The sequence below is a fragment of the Schistocerca gregaria genome, chromosome 7 (genome assembly GCF_023897955.1).
Source record: "Schistocerca gregaria isolate iqSchGreg1 chromosome 7, iqSchGreg1.2, whole genome shotgun sequence".
Lineage (NCBI taxonomy): Eukaryota > Metazoa > Arthropoda > Insecta > Orthoptera > Acrididae > Schistocerca > Schistocerca gregaria.
Window position 1 is genome coordinate 121447019 of NC_064926.1, and position 25087 is coordinate 121472105.

Genomic DNA, 25087 nt, shown 5'->3' on the forward strand with positions numbered 1-25087 from the left:
AGAAGAAAAGACGTTCGTTTGAATTACTGACAAAAATTGATTAAAGTCTTAATATAAAAAAACATACATTTGAAAAAACTCTTTTCTGCTGAAGACTATAAATGTCCCGTAGCGAGCTCAGTGGATGGAACAAGAGGGAACTAGTGAACATGGGTTAAGACTACGTACTGTCCCTCACCTGGTGCCACGTCTGTATTATCACTTACCCTCTTCCTATCAACTCCAAACACTCCATATCCTTCGCACAGACAGTATAAACCGCCTTCCACTTCCAAAAATTAAGCCCTACATCCCACATTCTCTGCATATGCTCTTTACTCCATATGAGACCCACTCGAAAATTTCCCTCGTCCAAACACCACCTTTCCATACGTTCATCCGGTTGTAGGCGCTGCAGTCTGGAACCGCGCGACCACTCCGGTCGCAGGTTCGAATCCTGCCTCGGACATGTTTGTGCGTGATGTCCTTAGGTTAGTTATGTTTAAGTAGTTGTTAGTTCTAGGGGACTGATGACCTCACATGTTAAGTCCCATAGTGGTCAGAGCCATTTGAACCATAAGTTCATCGCTATTTTATCGTACTAAAATTTCTTTTGCATTGTTTCTTTTGTTAAGGAAAATGCTTAAGAGTTGTAGCTGAGCCACTGACAACCCATTCCCTAAAGCGGGTTTCCAAATAATGAACAAATAAAGAGAAGCCCCTCTTCTCCGTCCGTACCAGGAGACACTCGTCACCAGCAATTATAGACTCATCCGTGAACAATAATACGCCGGTACTTGCAACAGAAAAACACCAAACTCAGTACAACACTACCCTTAAGCTCAAGTAGGTACTAGACGCATTGCAGTTTTACGATATTTCTCCACGCTGTCCACTGTTTCGAACAAAACAAGCATCCCTCGCTTACTCCCAAATAAAGGGTACTAATAGCCAACTCCAAAACACTTTCGTCAATTCTCATAACCATAACTTTTTCCACAAAATATCCCCATAATCTAAAAGTGCATAAGCCGCTCCACCACTAACACATTTAAACTCACCAATCACAAAGCAAGAAATAAATTCCGTGGTTGCAAAGAAATAACAACACAACTCACAGTAATGAGTCAATCATTCATCATCGTTATCTTAAGAAATGTTTATAGTTTTTCTTCCAACAATCGTAGAACATGTATAACATAGGGTAAGGTCGGGTAATTGTACATGTCTGGTAAGATTTCGCTATGGCATTTTATGTACACTGCCATCATGACCAACAGTGAAAAACTACATTTAATTGTTGCTTCTACAGCGACATCTTAACACGTAATCTTGAAGAGCTCCGCCACATTCGTCGGTTAGTGCAAGTAAATATAAGTTTTTATTCCAAATTATGTAATTTTATGTTGTATATCGTAAGCAATAACCACTGTCTAAATACGCCCCGTCTTCAGTCTACGAGTGGCCTACCGGGACCACCCGACCGCCGTGTCATCCTCAAGAAGGATGCGGATAGGAGGGGCGTGGGGTCAGCACACCGCTCTCCCGGTCGTTATGATGGTATTCTTGACCGTAGCCGCTACTATTCGGTCGAGTAGCTCCTCAACTGGCCTAACGAGGCTGAGTGCACCCCGAAAAATGACAACAGTGCATGGCGGCTGGATGGTCAGCCATCCAAGGGCCGGCCACGCCCAACAGCGCTTAACTTCGGTGATCTCACGGGAACCGGTATATCCCTGCGGCAAGGCCGTTGCCTGCTGTCTAAATACTCACTTGAAAATAAAATTATTTGGCAAAAGAATCACAGTTGTGTGAGGAACAAACCACGGCACGACAAACAGCGGAACCAAGCAGAGACTGTCACTTGTGATATTTTTTTAAACAGTTTGGCGCATAGATTAAGAGTACTTTGTAAGACAGCGGAAAAGACAATGGGCGTACTCTGTGCTAAACACCCCCTTCCTCTTTGTTTCTAACGGTTACTAATCCAGGAACATCCATTAGGCACACAGATGTGAGTGTTCTGTTCCGATCTGCATATTCTAGAGTAGCCGCAATCCAAACAGCTGAGAAATCTTTCGAATCAACGGGAATATTCGCGTTCAATCCGGATGTCTTCACAGCAGAAGACGTTGGTCTCTCAGAAATCAATGAGAGAGCCGAATTTCCAATAACCGAAGAAGGCAAAGGAGTTCAACAGGAGGCAAAGGAGTTCAACAGTAGCCCATGGACAAACGCTGCTCGTATGTGACAGATGATTTGTCCGTGCAGTCACCATAAAAAACCAAGAAGGTGGCACAAATGAAGTACAGAGTGCTGAACAGGTGTAGAACAATCCAGTATTTATTCATTGCCAACATATGATGGACCCATAACAAAAAAGACAATGGCAAAAAAAAAATCGAAATTTTGTCTGGGTGTCCGTACAAAAGTTAATTGTTGGGAGAACAAGATAAACCAGACGAAACAAAGAAGACACAAAATACCAGTACCGAACAATGGCAGAAACTCTAGGGCTCATCTGGACTCAACCGCTCCATCCTCCTCAGGAACAACCAGGTCAAAATCCAAGGAGGGGCCTGATGTTTTTAACTGCCCAGGGTGTGGTGAAGCCTACAAGTAGCATACCACAGGTGACTGGTTTTCTTTCCCCTAATGCTTTGCACTGGTTGTTACACCAAGCTGCAGGCCATCTGAAAAATTCTTCCTTTCTAAAACCTAACCTACTCTCTAACGATACGTCTTCCTTCTGATCCATCTGAACCCCATTCTTCAGAAATGCCATATAATCTGTCCTCTCTAAGCACGTACACAAACATCTCGAATGCCACTTGCCTCTTCCCACCGGCCAGTATGACTTGCGTTACAATTTTTCAGCAGACGATCATCATCTACCCGTAGTTTACCTCGTATGTCTACAGTGTCTTTCTGCACACTGCCACCAATCGCCCATTTTTTTTCCTTGCCTTGTACGAAGATAGGCCGGCAGCGGCAACAATACGCCGCTCTTCGGCCACAGATAATAAATTTATTACAAGTGGAGACGAAAAACGAAACAACACGGTGGATAGACAACAGTAGACACACAATTTTAAAATACATGAAGTTGTTCACAAGTGCAGCGTCCAGAGAAAAACGTTCAGCACTCGGGCACTAACAGAGATGACAGAAACGGCACATGTGAACGAAGGAGCACAAATGACGAAACACTGAATCACTAACACGATGGCACACACAAAACACTGTCGACGATCTCTGGCGCGCGAATGTTCACTTTAAGTGTACAAGTCCGGGGACATGCCAAAAGGGGGAATAGGTGGGGGAGGAGAGAGAGCGGAGGGTGTCAATGAAAGTGGCAGAGGAGATGGGAGGGGGAGAAAATAAGGTAGGAAGGTAGGGGGGTGGGGAAGCCTGGGGGGAGGAGGGAGAGAGGAAGGGATAGAAGGATGCCTTTGGGAAAAAACACAGGGGGTTGAAGGGGAGGATGAGAGTTGTTAGGAGGGGTAGATGGATGGGATGAGGGCATCATCATGGAGGGGGAGTTGGTGGAAACCACCTTGCGCAAGGGTGTGGAGAGATGGAGAGCAGGTGGGACACGGGCATACAGGTGCGGCAGCGGACAGGTGTGGTAGAGGATGAAAGAGACAAGTGGGTGAGGGAGATCAAGTTTACGAGAGGTTTACAGGATCTGTATCCATTTGAGGAAAAGGAGGATGTGCAGGAACTGAATAAGGTCATACAGGATCCGTGTGGGGGAGGGGAGATGGATGCGATAGGTGAGGTGGAGTGCATGCCGTTCTAGGATGAGAAGGGATTTGTAAAAGGTAGGAGGGGCGGAGATCCAGGCAGGGTGGGCGTAGCAGAGGATAGGGCGGATGAGGGATTTATAGGTATGGAGGATGGTGGAGGGTTCCAGACCGCATGTGCAGCCAGAAAGGAGCATGAGGAGCGTGCCTTGGCTTGGATTGTCCGGAGATGGGGGGTCCAGAGGAGGCGACGGTCAAGGGTGACGCCAAGGTACTTGAGGGTGGGGGTGAGGTCGATCCCAATCGCCCATGAATATCTGTAGTATTTACATCCTCCTTCCACAAAATCCAAATCATCCAGCGCTGTCCTTGATAATCACACTCAATGTTGTCCGCTCAAGTAATGACAGCAGTAATATCAATAACACAGCAAGCGTCTATCGTCTGCTGAAACACTCTGTGTATGTAGTTCCACTATGGTATTATTTCCCGTCTCCAGCAGAACGTGCGTTTCTAGTCACAGAAATGAAGCATAGATTTTCACTTTTTTTTTAACTGTTCTTATATCTTTCAAATTTAGGTTTATCGCCTGCTAATATTAGCGCTACTATCACGACAACGGATGAAAATACTACTACTACGGTCGTTACGTATTGATTTACGCTTTAATTTTTCCCATCATTTATTGTGCCCCTTTCACTACAACTGCAAGTATGTACTTCTTTTAACAGTAGGTGGCAGGACAATTAGTAGAAGTATAATCCCGGCATAGTACATCCGAATTTCCCAACTCTTATCATGGAATGTGATCAGAAATGACTGTCCTGGACGACAGGGTTTCCATCAAGGAGGGTGTAAACACCGCAGATATTTACAGGTGACTGGTGGTAGTATGAGGAGAATGTGCACCGTGACGAAAAGTGCTTTTGCAACAACGACGCTCATCCAGTTACGAATCTGAAAACAGGGGTGACATTGCTGAACTGTAGTGCCACATCCACCGTATTCTCCTGACTTGGCCCCTTTTAACTTCCGTAGGCCCTTTTAGAACCACTCTTCTGGTGTCTGTCGGACACACCGCAGTTCCTGGAAGTCTACGAAATGATGTCCGTGCAGAGGAGTCTTCACGGCGCCAAATAGTTGATAATCAGACGGGGGCCACGTCAGGAGGACAGCATGGCTGTGACAGTACCTGGAATCCCATTTCAGCGATGGTAGCTGTGGTTTTTCGACTCGTGTGGAGAACATTGGCGTACTGCAAGAGGACTTTTCGTGACGACCCTCACTTTCTACACACGGCTACCAACCTCCTGTGAATATCCGCCGTGTGTACTTCCTCCTTTCTCAGAAGCCAATTCGTCCAGCGCTGACTTTGATGATCAAAATCTGTATTGTCCGCTCGCGTAATGACAGCAGCTGGGAAACCGGGCTGTACTGTGCAGAGATTACACTTCTAGTAATTGTCCTGCCAGCTACGATTAGAGCAATGTAGTACATACTTGCAGCAGTAATGCTTCGTCAAGTAGGGCACCAAGAGTAATGGGGAAAAACAAAGTGTAACACAATGTGGAAAATTCCTCGTGTTGAGACTGCTGCTACTGCTGTTTATATCATTAGAGTTTATTCTGTCTTCGATCACAGGCCCTGGTATCACTATTGAGCAGTGTATTTACCTTCTCTTAGTTCTGCTGTTTGCTGATGACTTTACCCCGAGAAAAGGAACGTAACAGAACTGTTGCTTGCTTTCTGCATAATGGCCTTCGTTTTGTGCTAAAGACATCTACCAACTGCCGTAACAGCAGGTTCGATTCAACTACTTTCGTCAGTAGATCATCATAAACCAGCAGTAATGGACCAAGTAAATGAGTAAAAATTATCTTAACCAATCTGACATCTATTAACATATAATATGGTGTTATGACGAAATATTTAGGGTTATTTGTCGTTGTATACGGTATAGAACAGAATTCAAAATATCATACTGGATGTTGTACTCTTGACAGTTGCAGTTCCAGTTTACAAGACTGAATCATTCTTTCTAACGGATGAATGTACTTCCACACATGGAATAGTGCACTGTAGCAAAGTGCCATGGTATCTCAAGTCACAAAAAAGTTACGAATACATTGTAACGTACCATATCTTAACAGTGCTTATTACTGAGTAGATGATTTTTTCTTATTCTGCCAATCGTGTATAACAAATTAACGGGATAAAGTAGTGCAGAACAGTACATGTAACACGCTGCCACATGGACTTCGGTTTGGTTCATGGTGCTGTGCATAATGTCTATTATATTTCATTATCATACACTATGTGATCAAAGGTATCTGGACACCAGAGTGAAAATGACTTACAAGTTCGTGGGACCATCCGTCGGTAATGCTGGAATTCTGTATGGTGTTAACCCACTCTTAGCCGTGCCACTCTCACAGGGACACGTTCAATCAGGTGCTGGAAGGTTTCTTGGAAAATGGCAGCCCATTATTCAAGGAGTGATTCACTGAGGAGAGGCATCGATGTCGGTCGGTGAGGCCTGGCACGAAGTCGGCGTTCCAAATCATCCCAAAAGTGTTCTATACTATTCAGGTCAGGACTCTACGCAGGCCAGATCATTACAGGGATGTTATTGTCGTGTAACCACTCCGCCACAGGCCGTGTATTATGAACAGGTGCTCGATCTCATTCAAAGATGCAGTCGCCATCACCGAATTGCTCTTCAACAGTGAGAACAAGAAGGTGCTTAAAACATCAATGTAGGCCTGTGCTGTGGTAATGCCACGCAAAACAACAAGGGTTGCAAACCCCTTCCATGGAAACATGACCACGCCATAGCACCACCGCCTCCCAGTTTTACAGTTGGCACTACACACGCTGGCAGATGATGTTCACCTGGCATTGGCCATACCCACATCCTGCCACCGGAGCTCAACATTGTGTACCGTGATTCGTCACTCCACACAACGTTTTTCCACTGTTCAATCGTCCAAGGTTTACGCTCCTTACACCAAGCGAGGCGTCGTTTGACAATTACCGGAGTGATGTGTGGCTTATGAGCAACATGAAATCCAAGTTTTCTCACCTCCCGTCTAACTATCACAGTACTTCCAGTGGATCCTAATGCAATATGGAATTCCTGTGTGATAGTCTGGATAGATGTCTGCCTATTACCCATTACGAGCCTCTTCAACTGTCGGCAATCTCTCAGTCAACAGACGAGGTCGGTTTGTACGCTTTTGTGCTGTACGTGTCCCTTGACATTTCCACTTCACTATAACATCGGAAACAGTGGACCTAGGGATGTTTAGGAGTGTGGAACTCATGCCTACAGACGTAATATGCAAGTGGTACCCAATCACCTGACCACGTTCGAAGTCCGTGAGTTCCACGGAGCGATCCTTCTGCTCCCTCACGATGTCTAATGACTACAGGTCGCTGATATGGAGTAACTGGCAGTAGGTGGCAGCACAATGCACCTAATATGAAAAACTTATGTTTTTGGGGCTGTCCGGATTCTTTTGATCACATAGTGTATTTGTTAACTATTGTGTGGGTTGGATCACTGTACAGTCACAATGTTTTGGGTTAGCGTAGGTCAGTCACTAACAAAAAGTATTTCCTCTGGAGCTAACCCTACTTACAGATATACTATAACAATTCTCTATCGCTGAAAGATCAATAGTAATTTTCATGAAACTTCCTGGCAGATTAAAACTGTGTGCCCGACCGAGACTGGAACTCGGGACCTTTGCCTTTCGCGGGCAAGTGCTCTACCATCTGAGCCACCGAAGCACGACTCATGCCCGGTCCTCACAGCTTTAATTCTACCAGTATCTCGTATCCTACCTTCCAAACTTTACAGAAGCTCTCCTGCGAACCTTGCAGAACTAGCACTCCTGAAAGAAAGGATACTGCGGAGACATGGCTTAACCACAGCCTGGGGGATGTTTCCAGAATGAGATTTTTCACTCTGCAGCGGAGTGTGCGCTGATATGAAACTTCCTGGAAGATTAAAACTGTGTGCCCGACCGAGACTCGAACTCGCTAGTTCTGCAAGGTTCTCAGGAGAGCTTCTGTAGAGTTTGGAAGGTGGGAGACGAGATACTGCCAGAAGTAAAGCTGTGAGGACCGGGCGTGAGTCGTGCTTCGGTAGCTCAGATGGTAGAGCACTTGCCCGCGAAAGGCAAAGGTCCCGATTTCCAGTTTAGATCGGACACACAGTTTTAATCTTCCAGGAAGCTTCATATCAGCGCACACTCCGCTGCAGAGTGAAAATCTCATTCTAGTAATTTTCATGTTTACTAGATCTGACTGCAAATTCTTTGGGCCGCTTATTTCTGCACCGGTGGTAGGGGTTGTTCTAAGCACAACTTAACTTTCTGCAGTCTGCAGTTAATATTACGCCTTAATCCTCCAAATCGCATCGTGACGAGTTAGAGTGTATCACTTCACTTTCCATAGAGCCCCATTGATTCTTTTGGATCGTGTTTAAATTTGTGCCCTCCACCCTCAACTGTTTCATTACTGGATCAAGCTTTTTCCTTGTCCCTTACAGTCCTCCACAACATTGTTTTTTTTATTTAAACATCAAAACATCATTCACAAACCCACGGGAGTACTAATCCTGTTATTTCTTTCGAGCCTGGACTTAATATTGGCCTCATGCGACTGCAGGCAGATACAAATTACGTAAGAACTTATATAATCTGTGACATTTTCTGTAAACAATAATTACTCAGTTTACTATCGTCATTTTGTGTTCTTTTTTTGTCGTTCAGGACCCGGTGCCGTACACGTGGAACGGCAGCGTGGAGGCGGTGGCGGACGCGCCGATGTGTTCGCAGAGGAGCGGCGGTCAAGAGGACTGCCTCTACCTCAACGTCTACTCGCGGCAGGTAGGTCACGGACTGGCGACGCTCCACTTGCCACTGCGTCCGATTCTACCTACAAATCTGACGTGAACTCCATGCCATGCGCTACTACGAGGTGCATTCAAGTTCTAAGGCCTCCGATTTTTTTTTCTCCGGACTGGAAAGAGATAGAAACATGCGCATTGTTTTAAAATGAGGCCGCGTTCATTGTCAATACATCCCAGAGATGGCAGCACCGTACGGCAGATGGAATTTTACGTCCAGCGGCTAGAATGAGAACTGTTTTAAATACTTAAAATGGTGACGTTTTCCTTACTTGAACAGCGTGCAGTCATTCGTTTTCTGAATTTGCGTGGTGTGAAACCAATTGAAATTCATCGACAGTTGAAGGAGACATGTGGTGATGGACTTATGGATGTGTCGAAAGGGTGTTCCTGGGTGCGACAGTTTAATGAAGGCAGAACATCGTGTGACAACAAACCGAAACAACCTCGGGCTCGCACAAGCCAGTCTGTCGACATGATCGTGAAAGTGGAGAGAATTGTTTTGGGGGATCGCCGAATGACTGTTGAACATATCTCCTCCAGAGTTGACATTTCTGTGGGTTCTGTGCACACAACCCTGCATGACGACCTGACAATGCGAAAAGTGTCATCCAGGTGGGTGCCACGAATGCTGACGGACGACCACATGGCTGCCCGTGTGGCATGTTCCCAAGCAATGTTGACGCGCAACGACAGCACGAATGGGACTTTCTTTTCGTCGGTTGTGACAATGGATGAGATGTGGATGCCATTTTTCAATCCAGAAACAAAGCGCCAGTCAGCTCAATGGAAGCATACAGATTCACCGCGACCAAAAAAATTTCGGGTAACCGCCAGTGCTGAAAAAATGATGGTGTCCATGTTCTGGGACAGCGAGGGGGTAATCCTTACAAATTGGGTTCCAAAGGGCACTACGGTAACAGGTGCATCCTACGAAAATGTTTTGAAGAACAAATTCCTTCCTGCACTGCAACAAAAACGTCCGGGAAGAGCTGCGCGTGTGCTGTTTCACCAACACAACGCACACGCACATCGAGGTAACGTTACGCAACAGTTTCTTCGTGATAACAACTTTGAAGTGATTCCTCATGCTCCCTACTCGCCTGACCTGGCTCCTAGTGACTTTTGGCTTTTTCCAACAATGAAAGACACTCTCCGTGGCCGCACATTCACCAGCCGTGCTGCTATTGCCTCAGCGGTTTTCCAGTGGTCAAAACAGACACCTAAAGAAGCCTTCGCCGCTGCCATGGAATCATGGCGTCAGTGTTGTGAAAAATGTGTTCGTCTGCAGGGCGATTAAGTCGAGAAGTAACGCCAGTTTCATCGATTTCGGGTGAGTAGTTAATTAGAAAAAAATCGGAGGCCTTAGAACTTGAATGCACCTCGTACGACGAACGAACCTGCACCTACTAGCATTGTCTCAGCAGATCATCGGTAGGGATGCCGAGAGAAACCCACTGTACTTCGACGTGAACCAGGCTGCAGTTAAAGTCACTAATCAACGTTTCGGGAGAAAGTTCTCACACGAAATGAGGAGTTGGAAATTTTGTCCTTAATTAATATATTCTGAAACTTAGGTGAACACGTATCACTGCCAAGCCCGTGCTAGACTTTACACAATCACTTACAATACCTTTCACTCACGTTAGCAAGTTTATGTTGTTGCATTTCCCGAAACAGCGGATTGTTTTTGATTGGGAATGCTCGACAAATATTAAGTCTGTCGATACCTAATGCAGTCACCGTTTGTAACCACCGACCTGCTCAATACGCCACGAGGGATTTATGTCTTTTCTCGTCACAAAATTCACTTAAAAATTCCGAAATTTCTACACACCTATCGGAATAATTATGCCGTCACTTTACAACACTTTTGAAGTATGAAATACTGCTAGATCCGGGAACTTATGCTTTCCATCGGAACTACCACTACACACGTTCGAACTGTTTCATGGCTAGGCTCCGACTCCTCTCTCGAATACTCTAAGTCTTCTCTACCAGCAGAGAAGAATATTGCCTTGCCATTGGTCAGTTTACTGAACAGCCAACAGCAAAACAACATTCTCCCGCGTCACTTCGCGCTTTTCATCAATAACCAATCGTAAAAAAGTAAACCTAACGACTGCACTTTTTACCTACGTAGTTATCTAATATGCTGAAGTTTTGCTTATGTATAAAGTTGTTTTCTATTGTTATTTATACCTCAATTAACTTTCCCTTTACCATAAACTTACTTTACAAATCTATTCTACAAAAATCCCCTTTGTCGACATCCACACTTTTTCGAAATGTTCCCACACTAAATCCCACTAAGTAACTAGTTAAACAATTATCTTCATATTAACCTTAAACCACACTCACGCATCTTTCTTATCTTCATATTACTTAAACCATACTCACGCATCTTTCATACTGCTAAAACACATTTATAACATTTTACTTACATTAAAAGACATAACACTTTATGAAAATACTAGAACAGTTTATGAAAAACATTCTATTACTTTAGTGCACTCTAGTGGGCACAATCGAAACTAAATCACATTCCCCTACCAATACTGTCCTCTATCGGCTAGTACATAAACTACATGCGCGTCCAGTCTCGAATCACCACTTGTCACTATCCAGCTGTGAGGCACATCTCCCACTTCACCGTCTCCAAGGCAGGATCGGTATACAGCGCTACGCCTCACATTGTCATGGGAGGAGGATGGGTATTCTTGGTAAGCGTCACTGTGAGACTGAATCCAGCTCATTCTACTTGCATGGTCTTTTCTAGAGATAGCCGTAGAAGGAACCAATATATCGGTTAACTCCTCTAAAAACATTCGAGCTCACAATTTTAAAAGTAAAGCACTCCTTAGAGTACAACGCCTCCCTTGTAGTACCCGGCATTGGCGCTGAACGAACATCTCCGCCGGGCCTTTGCACCTACTAAACAAACCTGGGAGCTAATATGAACCGTGAATTTACTCACCAAGGAAACAAGTAGAATTTAACAAGTAAATGAAACAACATATCTCCAATCACTTAAATTCTAATAAACTGCCATTTCTGGCGAAGACCTGGCGCAGCACCCCCAACGCTCTCCCGAACCGTCCGCTGCCAGCCGCTCCAACGGACGCAGGAAGGCGCGCCGATCTAGCATCACAGCTAGCCCCGGCCAGCCCGATGTCGTGGTTTCGCTCCTGTTGCTCTCGTGTGAACCGCGAAGCCACTACCCCTTTCTATACGGCGCTGCCCACTGGACTCATGTGGGGACCTGACATCCGCCGACGCTCAAGGACAAGTCACTTCGTGTCTCCGGGCGCGACCGGCCAACCGACCGTTGCCAACTCTAGCAGACTGGCGGCCTAACGCGCAGACTCAGATGCAGGAACTCAGCCCCGACCGCGCGACCACTAGCTGAGTTTTCTTATTGGCGGAGTGGCAAGACTCTCATTTTCTGGCTTTAAGTTTGATCCAAACGACAGTCATACTCGCACTCCGACGACAGACAGACACTAACTGCCGCACAAATGCGAACAGACCAGCAACTGGTGACGCGAGACTGACCTAGCCTCACTCTGACTGACCAACTGCTGAGCTGATAGCGCCCCTTACATGCACGTGAATAGGCAACCTTTCCGCTTTCCCACCAGAGGGAGACACCAAAGGTGCGATTGCCACAGCGGCGCCACCGCCAGAAACGGAAAGTGACTGCTTCAAATAAGGCGCTGCGGCGCACTCTTCAAAACAGCAATTTTTTTTTCCACGGCTCAGAATGTACTACACATTTTTAGGAACCTTTACATCTCCCGTAAGGAATTGCAGTTTGGCTTATGCCTTTCATACGATTAGCTTTATGAAGTTTCACTTTAAATCTTTGAGTACGTGCACTCCACACGTTCAATGAATGTGGTTGCTTCCAGTGATTGGTCGTCAGTGGTGTAATACACAGTAATGGGTCATCCCAACTATTTGCGTGCGAATCAGTTAAAAGTTATATTTTTATGTGAAACGTCGACTGCCAATCCCTGCACGAAGCGTCGATCCTCTGAAGATATTCCTGCATTGCACTACAGTTTCCTTGCGTTGTGACGTCTCTACGAATAACAGCGTCATCCGGGAACTGGCTCTAGGAGCTATTAATATTGAAACTTGCTGGCAGATTAAAACCTTTTACTAGACCGAAATTCGAACGGCGGACCTTTGTCTTTCGTGGCCAAGTGCTCTACAGACTGAGCTATCTAAGCACGAGTCACGACTTTACTTCCATCCGTGCCTCATCTCCAACCTTCAAACCGAAACTTGACAGAACATCTGCTGTGAAATTGGCAAGAATAGTGCTCCTAGAAGGAAAGACATTGCAGAGACATATATTAGCTTCAGCCTGAGGAATATTCCAATGTATTTGCCAGCGAAAGGCACACTTTCCGTGTTCGAGTCTTGGTCAGGAACACAGTTTTAACCCGTCGCTAAGTTAGATATCAGCATGTTATCTGCAGCAGAGCGAAAATTTTATTTGGGGAACTTTTAACACTATTCGCTAGATCATATACTTTTATTTATTAATTTTTGTTACTTATCTCCTATGCCAATCTTTTCATCTTAGCGTAGCACTTTCAACCTATGTGCTCAATTATTTGTGGGACGTATCCTAATCTCTATTCACCTCTATTGTTTTTACCCTCTGGTACCATGGAAGTTACTCCCTGGTATCGTAATTGATGTCATGCCATCCTGTCCCTTCTTCGTTCAGTGTTTCCCATATATTCTTCTCCTCGTCGATTCTGCGGAGAATCTCACCATTCCGTTCTTTAACCACATAATTTTCAACATTCTTCTGTGGCACCAAACCTTTCTCCTGTAGCACCACATATTGAATGCTTCTATTCTCATGAAGAAACAAGTAATCTTTGTTGCAGTGGTAAATTTTTTAAAAATTATTTCCCAATGACGCGTTTCACCTTTATTTAGGCATCCTCGGATTCACCTACAAAAGAAATACAAAATGTCATAACAGTGCCGTGACCCCATTTAGTGAGACTGGATTACCAAGAACATATAAGATATCTTACTAATATTTGGAAGCGATCGGTACATAGGATATCCCAGCAGGTAAATGCCCCTTGTCAAATGTTTAAAAACAATGCACGCTATCCTATAAAATAGAATAAAACAGAAGATAACCGAAAAGCATTTTGTAAAAAAAGTATGTTACCTGCTTTGTCCCTGAATTCACAACCCAAACTATAAATAGGAAAGTGGCAACAGATTACCTAATTACGGCATGTGGTGAAGTACAATGCAGACCAAACGGCATCAGACCTACAGTAAATCTTTACATAATAAACATGCCGGAAGTGTGCATATTCTGGCTGCTCACATTATACTGGATATGGAAACATACAAGGCTCCTAAGACTAGTGGACGCAACTCTCGGCAAATGATGCTTGCAGTCTGTGAGCTACTACAGTGTTCATTACAACAAACTATGACAGTTATTATAGACGACTGGTGTTCTAAAAATTACTTATAAAATGCTTGCATTAATATCTTGAATACAGGGTGAAGAAAAATGAAAAACTAAAGTACATAAAAATATATTGCTGTAATGGGGAAGCGGAACTCTGAATATCAGTTTTGAGTGTCCCAAATACTAATTACAGCCAACAACATTGCGCATACCCGAATGTCCCCAAAATCAGCATTTACGCCCCTTCCTACTTCTCGCCAATGCTCGAGGTGTACCTGTCACTGCTGACTAACAATGCAATGTGTTGTTGTTGTTGTTGTTGTTGTTGTTGTGGTCTTCAGTCCTGACACTGGTTTGGTGCAGCTCTCCATGCTACTCTATCCTGTACAAGCTTCTTCATCTCCCAGTACTTACTGCAACCTTCATCCTTCTGAATCTGCTTAGTGTATTCATCTCTTGGCCTCCCTCTACGATTTTTACCCTCCATGCTGCCCTCCAATGCTAAATTTGTGATCCGTTGATGCCTCAGAACATGTCCTACTAACCGGTACCTTCTTCTTGTCAAGTTGTGCCACAAACTCCTCTTCTCCCCAATTCCATTCAATACCTCCTCATTAGGTACATTAGGTATGTGATCTACCCATGTAATTCTTCTGTAGCACCACCTTTCGAAAGCTTCTATTCTCTTCTTGTCCTCCTGATAACAATGCCCCACCCGGAGATCCGAATGGGGGATTATTTTACCTCCGGAATATTTTACCCAAGAGGACGCCATCGCCATTTAAACATACAGTAAAGCTGCATGCCCTCAGGAAAAATTACGACTGTAGTTTCCCATACCTTTCAGCCGTGCGCAGTACCAGCACAGCAAGGCCGTTTCGGTTAGTGTTACAAGGCCAGATCAGTCAATCATCCAGCCTGTTGCCCCTACAACTACTGAAAGGGCTGCTGCCCCTCTCCAGGAACCACACGTTTGTCTGGCCTCTCAACAGATACCCCTCCGTTGTGGTTGCACCTACGGTACGGCCATCTGTATCGCTGAGGCACGCAAGTCTCCCCACCAACGGCAAGGTCCATGGTTCATGTGGGATGCTGAAAAATGCAAAATCCCAAAAATTCCCCCTTCAGAAGATAATGAACCTTCTTGTTAAAAACAGATTTACAACAGTGCAAGAGCGCCAGTGGCAGCTACATGTCACAGTGTGCGCAATATAGAGCACCCACAAATAAAAATCAGCAAACTCTAGAAATAAGAAACCGGAAAGATAACTGGCTCGATTCAGTTATGTAGCATCCAGGGCTTAGCTATTAACATTAAACAATTGTCTTATAGTGTCAAAATACACTTGGTAAATTCTTGGTACATTCCAGCAGCTGGTCTTTTAGGAGCCGCCAATCTGCTTTCCGTGAGCACTTAGCTATTTCCATTTCTTCTACGATGTTGCGTTCTTTCCCTTCTGATCATAGGGGAGGAATTTTAAATTTTGATCATGGGAGGACGATGGCCCACATCTTTTATTTAAAAAGCCTCCTTCAAATCTAGCTTTCAGTGTTCTGCCAGTTTGGCCAGTGCACTGAACGTGATATTAGTCACATTCGAGCAAGTACACGCCTGAACTTAGGTGTTTATCACAGGTTCATTTCGTATTTACATATACTGAATATTGGTACCTCCAGAGAAACCTACATGAACGCCTATTCCCGGAAGACATTCGACTAGAAATCTGAAACATCTCTTGTCTCTGGAATTTGAAATTTCACGTAATGATCAATGTACCATCAGTCCAACCTGTAGCAGGCGGTGTGGAGACGTCGACATGCAGAGGCCCACCACACCCAGTGCGTATAACTTCTACGACTAAGAGAATTAAGCAGATAGTATCCGGCTTCAAGATTAAGGATGAGCGTCTTGAAATTATATTGAATGGCACGACCCCTTGCAATCAGTATCATGGATTGACACGTCGATGATTAAAATTTGGTTTAAGGTTTCTGACTAAGTGGAGAGCATCTGTAAAGGATATTGCAGGTGAGAAGCTACTGTGACCCGTTCTAGAGTACTATTCCAGATTTTGGGAGTCCTAATCATGTAGGAATGATATCAGATATCGAATTCAGAAGCATACGCTGCTGGGGTCGGGCTGTCGCTACAGTTCATATGACTGTGTAACAGAGATGCTGGGGAAATTTAAATGAGGATGACCAAGCCGAGAGGTGTGGTAGCCAATACATTTGGCTAATGTGCGTCTGGTTCCAACAGCCATTCCGCGATGAATGTCTGTTAATTCCCGTCGGTGCCCGTAATGACGTCGGAAACCTTTCCATATGAGTCACCTGATTACAGTTCACTGCTCCACCTATCAACTGTCCTCCTATAACCTGTGTACGCGGTACTACCGCCATATGTACACTACTGACCATTACAATTGCTACACCAAGAAGAAATGCCGATGATAAACAGGTATTCATTGGACAAATACATTATACTAGAAATGACATGTGATTACATTTTCACGCAGTTTGGGGGCATAGAGCCTGAGAAGTCAGTACCCAGAACAACTACCTCTGCCCGTAATAACTGATACGCCTGGGCATTGAGTCACACAGAGCTTGGATGGCGGTCACAGGTACAGATGCCCTTGCAGCTTCAACACGATACCACAGTTCATCAAGAGTATTGTGACGAGGCAGTTGATCGGCCACCATTGAGCAGACACTTTCAGTTGGTGAAAGATCTGGAGAATGTGCTGGCCAGGGCAGAGTTCGCACATTTTCTGTATCCAGAAAGGCCCGTACAAGACCTGCAACATGCGGTCGTGCATTATCCTGCTGAAATGTAGGGTTTCGCAGGGATCGAATGAAGGGTGGAGCCACGGATCGTAACACATCTGAAATATAACGTCCACTGTTCAAAGTGCCATCAATGCGAACAAGAGATGACCGAGACGTGTAACCAAAGGCACCACATACCATCAAGCCGGGTGATACGCCAGTATGGCGACAACGAATACACGCTTCCAATGTGCGTTCACCGCAATGTCGCCAAACACGGATGCGACCATCATGATGCTGTAAACAGAACCTAGATTCATCCGAAAAAAAGACGTTTTGCTATTCGTGCACCCAGGCTCGTCATTGAGTACACCAACGCAGGCGCTCCTGTCTGTGATTCAGCGTTAAGGGTAACTGCAGCCATGGTCTCCGAGCTGGTAGTCCATGCTGCTGCAAACGTCATCGAACTGTTCGTGCAGATGGTTGTTGTCTTGCAAACGTCCCCATCTGTTGACTCAGGGATCGAGACGTGGTTGCACGATACGTTACAGCCATGCGGATAAGATGCCTGTCATCTCTACTGCAACTGATACGATGTCATTGGGATCCAGCACGGCGTTCCGTGTAACCCTCCTGAACCCACCGACACCATATTCTGCTAACAGTCATTGGATCCTGACCAACGCGAGCAGCAATGTCGCGATACGATAAACCGCAATCGCGATAGGCTACAAGCCGACCTTTAACAAAGTTAGAAACGTGGTGGTACGCATTTCCCCTCCTTGCACGACGCGTCACAACAACGTTTCACCAGACAACGCCGGTCAACTGCTGTTTGTGTATGAGAATTCGGTTGGAAACTTTGCTCATGTCAGCACGTTGTAGGTGTCGCCACCGGCACCAACCTTGTATCAATGCTCTGAAAAGCCAATCATTTGAATATCACAGCATCTTATTCCTATCGGTTAAACTTCGCGTCTGTAGCACGTCACCTTCGTGGTGTAGCAATTTTAATGGTCAGTAGTGTATATGTGCATATCGCTATCCCATGACGTCAGTCACCTTAGCGTATATGTTAACGAAGTCAAATCGAGGTGTATTATGTTTTATCCAATACTGGATGGTAATGAAACACTCTGAAAACGGCTGTAAATGCTGAGTAACTTTACATGAAGGAACTGTTCGGCACCTTCATCTTTTCTATTGACTTCTATGTCGTAGTGAATATCAAACTTACCTTTCGCCGTTATCTTCAGGTTCTTATCTTCAGGTGTTTGTATTCCTCTCGACATCTCAAGTGACTGTTATCGCAAACGTTACAAGTCATGCCGCATCTGTGCATGCTTTATCTGTGCCTAACTCAACGACATCACGGCTGCCATTGTGATTATTATCAGCAAGAACTCTATTATACTAAACGAATTACAATATTTCACTACTTAAATATTAAATACATGCTACAGATATATAAATTTTACACACACAGTGTTCAGCAATCATTTAAACTAAGTACGTATTGACCTCAGAAACCAAGTTACAGATGACGTCCCACGCTAAGACAACTGCACAAGAATTGCGCTTCCTCAGAACAGAGTACATATTCTCGGTTTCCTACACACACAGTTTTGCTGTGGTATGGATAACAGGTGTGTCACAATGTCAGAGGAAACGGAGCATTAGCTCGTACGGTACTCTAAAGTTAAAACATTCTTGTGGCCAAAATCTATAAATTACACACAGATCCGCCGTGAAATGCTGGTTGTATGTGGACCACATGCCATGTCGCATCTAAACGCAGTGACACGGTGCCAACAATTTCACCAAGGCCGCACAGACGTGGGTGACGCTGATCACCATCGACCACAGCTACAATGTCAGTCAATCGAGGAACTGATTCGCAGTAATCGCTGGTTCACCGACGATGAGGACTTTCACACAGCGGTTCTCCAACGGCTCCGCGACCAAGGAGAGGATTTCTACTGTCGAAGAATTGAGTGACTGGTACAACATTCCGACTGCTACAGAAACTTGGTGACTACGTCGCAAAATAGTGTCATATACAGGATGAGTAAGGAGGAAAGATACATGATTCGAGTGGTGGTTGTAATACGGATTCTGAACATAAAACGTCATGTGGACATGTTCCCTATTCCGAGCGATTTTTGAGTTAGAACATTTTTTTTCTACAGCCTTTATCCCTCTTTGCGAGCAGGGTCGGCAGGGTTAAGTACGGATTTGGCAAGGTGAATTTTAAGGGGTGGCTGGATGCCCTTCCTGCTGCCACCCCATACCCTCCGGGACAGAATTAGTGTACCCCAGCAGTCTGCGTCTAGTGTAAATCGTGAAATAGTGTGAATGTGTTTCAAATGGGTGCGAGTCGTGTAACTGAGGCGGGACATGGGGACCAGCCCGGTATCACCTAGCAGGATGTGAAAAACCGCCTAAAAACAACATCCAGGCTTGCCGGCACACCGGCCGTCATCGTTAATCCGCCGGGTGGATTCGATCCGGGACCGGCACGCCAAGCCGAGTCCAGGAAGCGGCGCGTTAGCACTCTTTTTTTTTTTATTATCAGATTTACTTGGTATATTTCACGAGAATTCAGACAACCATAGTCAAATCATCATTTAATATTAGCTGCAAACAGAAAATCAACAAATTAGTTGAAACACAAATAAAACATTTCTTCTGAAGGGGAAGACCAACCCGTTATCCCACCCGTATGAATTTGGGGTGTGTATATATATACATGCAAAAGAAAAAAAAGTTACGAAAAAATACAACAAGGGAGGGGACTCAAGCTCAGGGAAGAAACAGGAATCACAGGGGAACTTAACCAACACCTTGACGGTTAAACACAAGAAAAAGCATATTCGCAAAAAGCGTTCGGTATTGTGGTAACCGCTGCCATTTCCAATGCGCAGTTGACAAATAATGGTGAAAAACGCGGGGATCTGGGTCATTACCGCCTTCAATGACGTAGTGGACATAGTAACCCAAGAGCCAGACAATCGTGTTCGTTTTCGTCTGAGGAAAATAAGAGGTGTCCGGAAACTTAAACTTCAGTGTTTACATCATTTGTTCGCCAGTTCTAATACGTATATGGCACTTGGAACAGATGATTAATTTACAACTCATCGTGTAAATGCTATTACATAGTATGGCACAGCTTCATATTATTAGTTTGCAACTTACAACAATGACGAAAATGACAACATTTCGAAATTTAAAGTGTAATAAACAATGGTTTAACATCCAAAAGTACAAAAGAACTCATTTAAAGAAAGTCCAATATCACGTCATTTAGTTCAAATGGTTCTGAGCACTATGGGATTTAACTTCTGAGGTCATGTGTCCCCTAGAACTTTGAACTACTTAAACCTAACTAACCTAAGGACATCACACACATCCATGTTCTAGGCAGAATTCGAAGGTGCGAACGTAGCGGTCGGGCGGTTCCAGACTGTAGCGCCTAGAACCGCTCGGCCACCGCATCTGGCCGTCGTTTAGTGCTGTAACGCAGTTCATTTATGTTTCTTGCTCTTGCTGTATACGATGCATCTCCGTGTTGTTTTATTGACTATTCCATGGTGCCTGAGAAGTGCCTTTCTTCATCTGGTCGACGATCTACTGATGCTTTCTTTCCTTGATCGTACGTCTCTGAAATTTCACGAATTAGGCTGAGATGAAATTCGGTGAGTGAAGTACCTTTCAGGTGAACTTTACAAATAACCTGAGAATTTAGGAAACACATTTCTAAGGAGTGAAAAAAATAGTTTTTGGTACCATTTCAGTGTTTTATTAACATATTTCGTTGAGCAAGTAGCACGTCGTATTTATCCACATATAACATGTATCTTACGAAATATTGTGAGATTCGCCTTACCACGAGTATTGGCCAGAGATTATACAACGCTAGGGAGCAATCTCAGGCGCAGAATATGAATCCGTACCAATACCGACATGACTCGCTAGTCACTAAGGAACAACATGAAATTAATTACAGCCATTGTAAAAATCCACTCATTCGTAGTTTTTGGAGAAGTGAGTCGTCTTAACATAAAAATATCCATATAATTCATAGTAATGAAAATGATTACGAATTTAAATGAGAATCGATTACCACTTTCTTATTACATTCCTTTCACTACAGAGAATATGACTAACTGTGGGAAGCCACAGCCATCAACAGGAGTTCAGAATAAATTCAAAAGTAATGGTATATAATCAAATCACACCTTATCTGGAACAGCAGTTATATGAGACTGAATTTAATGTTCATGTTAATTATTGCTCACTGATTTATTCCAAAGATTAATTTTCATTGTGAAGACATTCAAATTCCTGATCAGCTGTTTTCCACCAGATAGGACGAGCGAAAGTTCTTTGGCAAGTGAATATTGTCGCTAGAAATTCGAAAGAATTCTGGAACTAATAAAAAGTCTGTACCCAGATTCCAGAAGTGTCTCCCTCGCGGACACTATATCTGAAGTCACAGAACTACGTGCAGTTATAATCAGATATAACGTAGTCAAGTGGAAGAGAACTAAAACGTCCTTGAGACTGAATCCGTGTGCCGGGCCGGGACTCGAACCTAGAATCTTTGAATTTCTCAGGCTGCTGCTCTATCATTGAGTTACGCAGGCATAAACCCCCACATTTTTATGAAAGGAAAGCCATGAGGGCGGCGGTTCGCGAGTCGTGCCTGGATAATTCAGTTGGCTGACCGTTTGCAGAGAAAAGCGGTCCGGCACACACTTTTAATGTCAGGAAATTTCACGTTAGCGAACATTCCGTTTCAGAGACTGTTCATAAAGAGCATTCTTTAGCCTCGATTACTGTGTTCATTGAAGCAGCATATTTTTAGGGGCGTTCGTTGCAGCATCCAAGACGTCGACATGGACTGTGTTCTAGATTCCTCAGCTTGACGGATCCACTGGAGGTGCTGCCGTGATGGTGTACATCCATGGAGGCTCGCTGACAAGTGGCTCTGGTGCGTCCAGCTCGTTTGGTCCGGACTTCTTCCTGGAGGTTGATGACATCGTATTCGTCACCATGAACTACAGGCTCGGTGCCCTTGGTAAGACCATCAGCATTCAGTCATTAAATACTGCCACACATAACTTAATTGCATATTCTAATATTTAACTCTCGAAAGTGTTTAGAGAACTGTCGACAACGATAACACAGTGCCACGCTAAAAACCTTTTCGAAAATTGTGACCTCACTACCTTACCCATCCTCAATGAACAGCTTCTCTGAGTTACAGAGACTTTGCAGATCCAATTTCAAGTCATATTTTCTCAATTCAGCGACGAGAAAAAGCGAATTGCATATCCGGACAACCGAATGGAGTGTCACTGGGTTATACTCGAAACCTCGATGTGCTTTCTAGGAAATATTGACTAGAGACACTGTTGATGCATGTATTTAGCCTGGAGGATTAGTTTAGGCAAAAATCGGCACTTTGCTATCATTTGTTCTATCATGTCTGTACTTCCACATTACAACTTAAAATATAGGATGCGTGAATACTGACGACTTACTTTGAATGGAACGCATAACTTTCTTTTCCTGGAGAATTACATAATATCTGTGAAGAGACCACCTATGAGACAATCACATGAGTAATTTTAAAGTTTTGTTGGAATGCTCAGGATCCTACTGCAATTTCCCTAAACGTATTCAGATTTTAGCTGGGTTCTAACCGATCTGAGTCCTCAGTACTTCAATCAGATGCTCAGTGATTTGTAATCTTTAAGCCTATTGGGTAAATTCAAAGAATTTTCTCTTAGCAGAGCATGTAACACCAGTTTATAACCTCCATCGTCTATTCGGGATTAAAATCGTTAGCAGACCGTAATGGAAATTAGGACACATAACAGAGGTATGTATTTGTTGCACTCGCTTCGTTTGAGAGCATTAATGGAAATAGAATGACCAATATACGCTTCATTATCTTGTGAAATCGTGATGAAATACGCAGTACGCATTTGCCTGTGTTGCCTGCGTTATTCTCTTTTTGATAATCGTGTGTAAGAGATATCTCCCGTCCTCGATGTAGCTTTAGTACTCTTAAACAGTATGTAACCGTAAGGTATGGTCAAACCTTCAGGAAGCATTCGTCACAGGTACAGGAAGGCAATGTGTTGTATTTACATGGTTCCCAAACGCTTTATTTCTACGTTAGAGCTCCGTTTCTCAATATAGTACGTCTGCTGCAGGTTCTCATGTAGCAGTCTCCAGAGAACCAGGCTGTCACCATTAATTGTTTTAGCTAATTGTCTTACGTTGTCTCTAGGTTTGCCGTCAAGTTACCGAAGAAGTTCCTCCTCCGGCTGACATTTTTCTCGTTCTTCTAGGCCTCCTCCAGTTGCGAGTGGTAAGGTTCAAACGTCCCATGCACCTTAAAACGACGATCAGTTGCTTCAAATATTCTCCGGTCGGGTCGCCGTCAGTCTGAAAATTTGCGAACGTTGAAATCCAAGACCATAACCAACGGCCAATCCGTACACCAAGTGAGCATTGGCATTTGAGTACACTTCCCCTTCACACTGAACCGGAAACCAAGTCCGCGATGAACACTAAACAGTTGATCCTACGTGCTTTATGGTGACAGAGCTTTTGACGTAGCCGCATGTCAACACAACGAGTGAAGTGAGCAACATGTCAACATTATCTTTGTTCAATTGGAGCAACGAACAGTGGCGGTGAAGCTACGAACTACAACTTATTGTAAATTTCAACAAAACGTAACCAAGAACGTCTTTTGAACATTTCATGTAATAGAACGTTTCTTGTAATGATGATGCGTTCTGTTTTTGTATGTTACCCATGATTAAGGTGATTATGAAGAAAAGTAGAAAATAAGCTCTATCATGGAAGTAAGAGTTTCCGGACAGATGTCTACGTAACACATTTTATTCCCGGATTTGTAACGAATGTTCCCTGAAAGTTTGGCAAAAACCGTTTTGTTTCACAGTTTATCAAAGACCAGATGTAAGAAAATAGGATTAGGAGTGCCAATACTTCAGTTGAGTAATTCCCAAACATAAAGTTATTTTGAAGAGGTGTCCGAAGGGTGTTCCAGATCGAAGATCATCTACAATTAACATGCTTGTGTATTCTCAAAATACTCTCCATGTGAGTCGAGTTTCCTCAAAAAAATTTTGCGTTAGTCAATAAAATATGCAGAATGAACTAGTTGGTTCACTTCTAACTTACCTATAGCAGTAGTGATCAGTTCGAGAAACGTAACTGCACAAAGGCGCATTGTTAATTTTAGGCAATAGATTTTACCAATTAAGTTTGTGATCTATGCGTAGTACCTAACTGTTAACCCTCCGTTACTCGAGCGAAAATTCGTGACATGGTCAGTCGCCCGGATAATGGGTGCCATCCACAAAGCAAGCGATCTATTTGTGTACTTTGAACGGTCTTTATGACTGATTTTATTGTTTTTTTTTTATTAAATCTCAATATAATACATTTAATATTCGTGCACAGTATAATACATTCTAACGTTTGAAACAGTTCGACCATTCGAAGAACAATTTATTCAGCTGAATTATTGGCATTACATGCTCCCTCTGGTTGCTTACCGACGCACGGTTCTAAATGCAAAGTGTAAGCTATCTTTACATCAACCAAAGCAAGCACTTTTAACCCATACTTTCCTGGTTTGCTAGGGATATATTGCCTGAATGGAATGGGCAGTTTCCTCTAAATGCCAAAAGCTATTCCTCAACAGTAAGATATTCACCAGGTGAAAAATATTTTTGGCAATTGTTCGTGAATAGTTCAAGTACCTCTATGATAGGAACCAACTTGTCAGTCTCTCTGCAAACAGCTCTGTCACGGATATTATCAAACCTAAGACATCTCAACAGAAACCTGAATCGGTTTTCACTTATGCATAAATAACATGATTCGAGTCCGTTTCCCTTTGAGCTATCCACAATTTCGATATACTCTTTCTAGAACATCTCAAAGATCCACACAGATATAACAAACCAATGAAAGCTCTGATCTCCCTAGAGAAACTACCACGAACTTCACTGATGGATATATTAGTGCATGTTGCGTTAATGCTTATTATGTTTTCATCCAAGAACAAATTCAAAATTTCTGTTTCTGTCTTTTTTATACGAGCTTGATTTTTTCGTCCAGGCAAATGCGTAATAATATTACAAGATCTGCTCCTAACAATGGTAGGAT

General features: G+C 43.8%; 1 protein-coding gene across 2 annotated transcripts in view; it reads left to right on the plus strand.

Annotated features, from left to right (window-relative positions):
* LOC126281589 (cholinesterase 1-like) overlaps positions 1–25087 on the plus strand; it is a 183111-nt gene that overhangs the window by 39368 nt on the left and 118656 nt on the right. For both annotated transcript variants that reach the window (XM_049980673.1, XM_049980674.1), the window contains exons 3-4: positions 8504–8620; positions 21785–21950. In XM_049980673.1, the coding sequence (XP_049836630.1) occupies positions 8504–8620; positions 21785–21950 (283 nt within the window). The remainder of the gene's footprint in view (positions 1–8503; positions 8621–21784; positions 21951–25087) is intronic.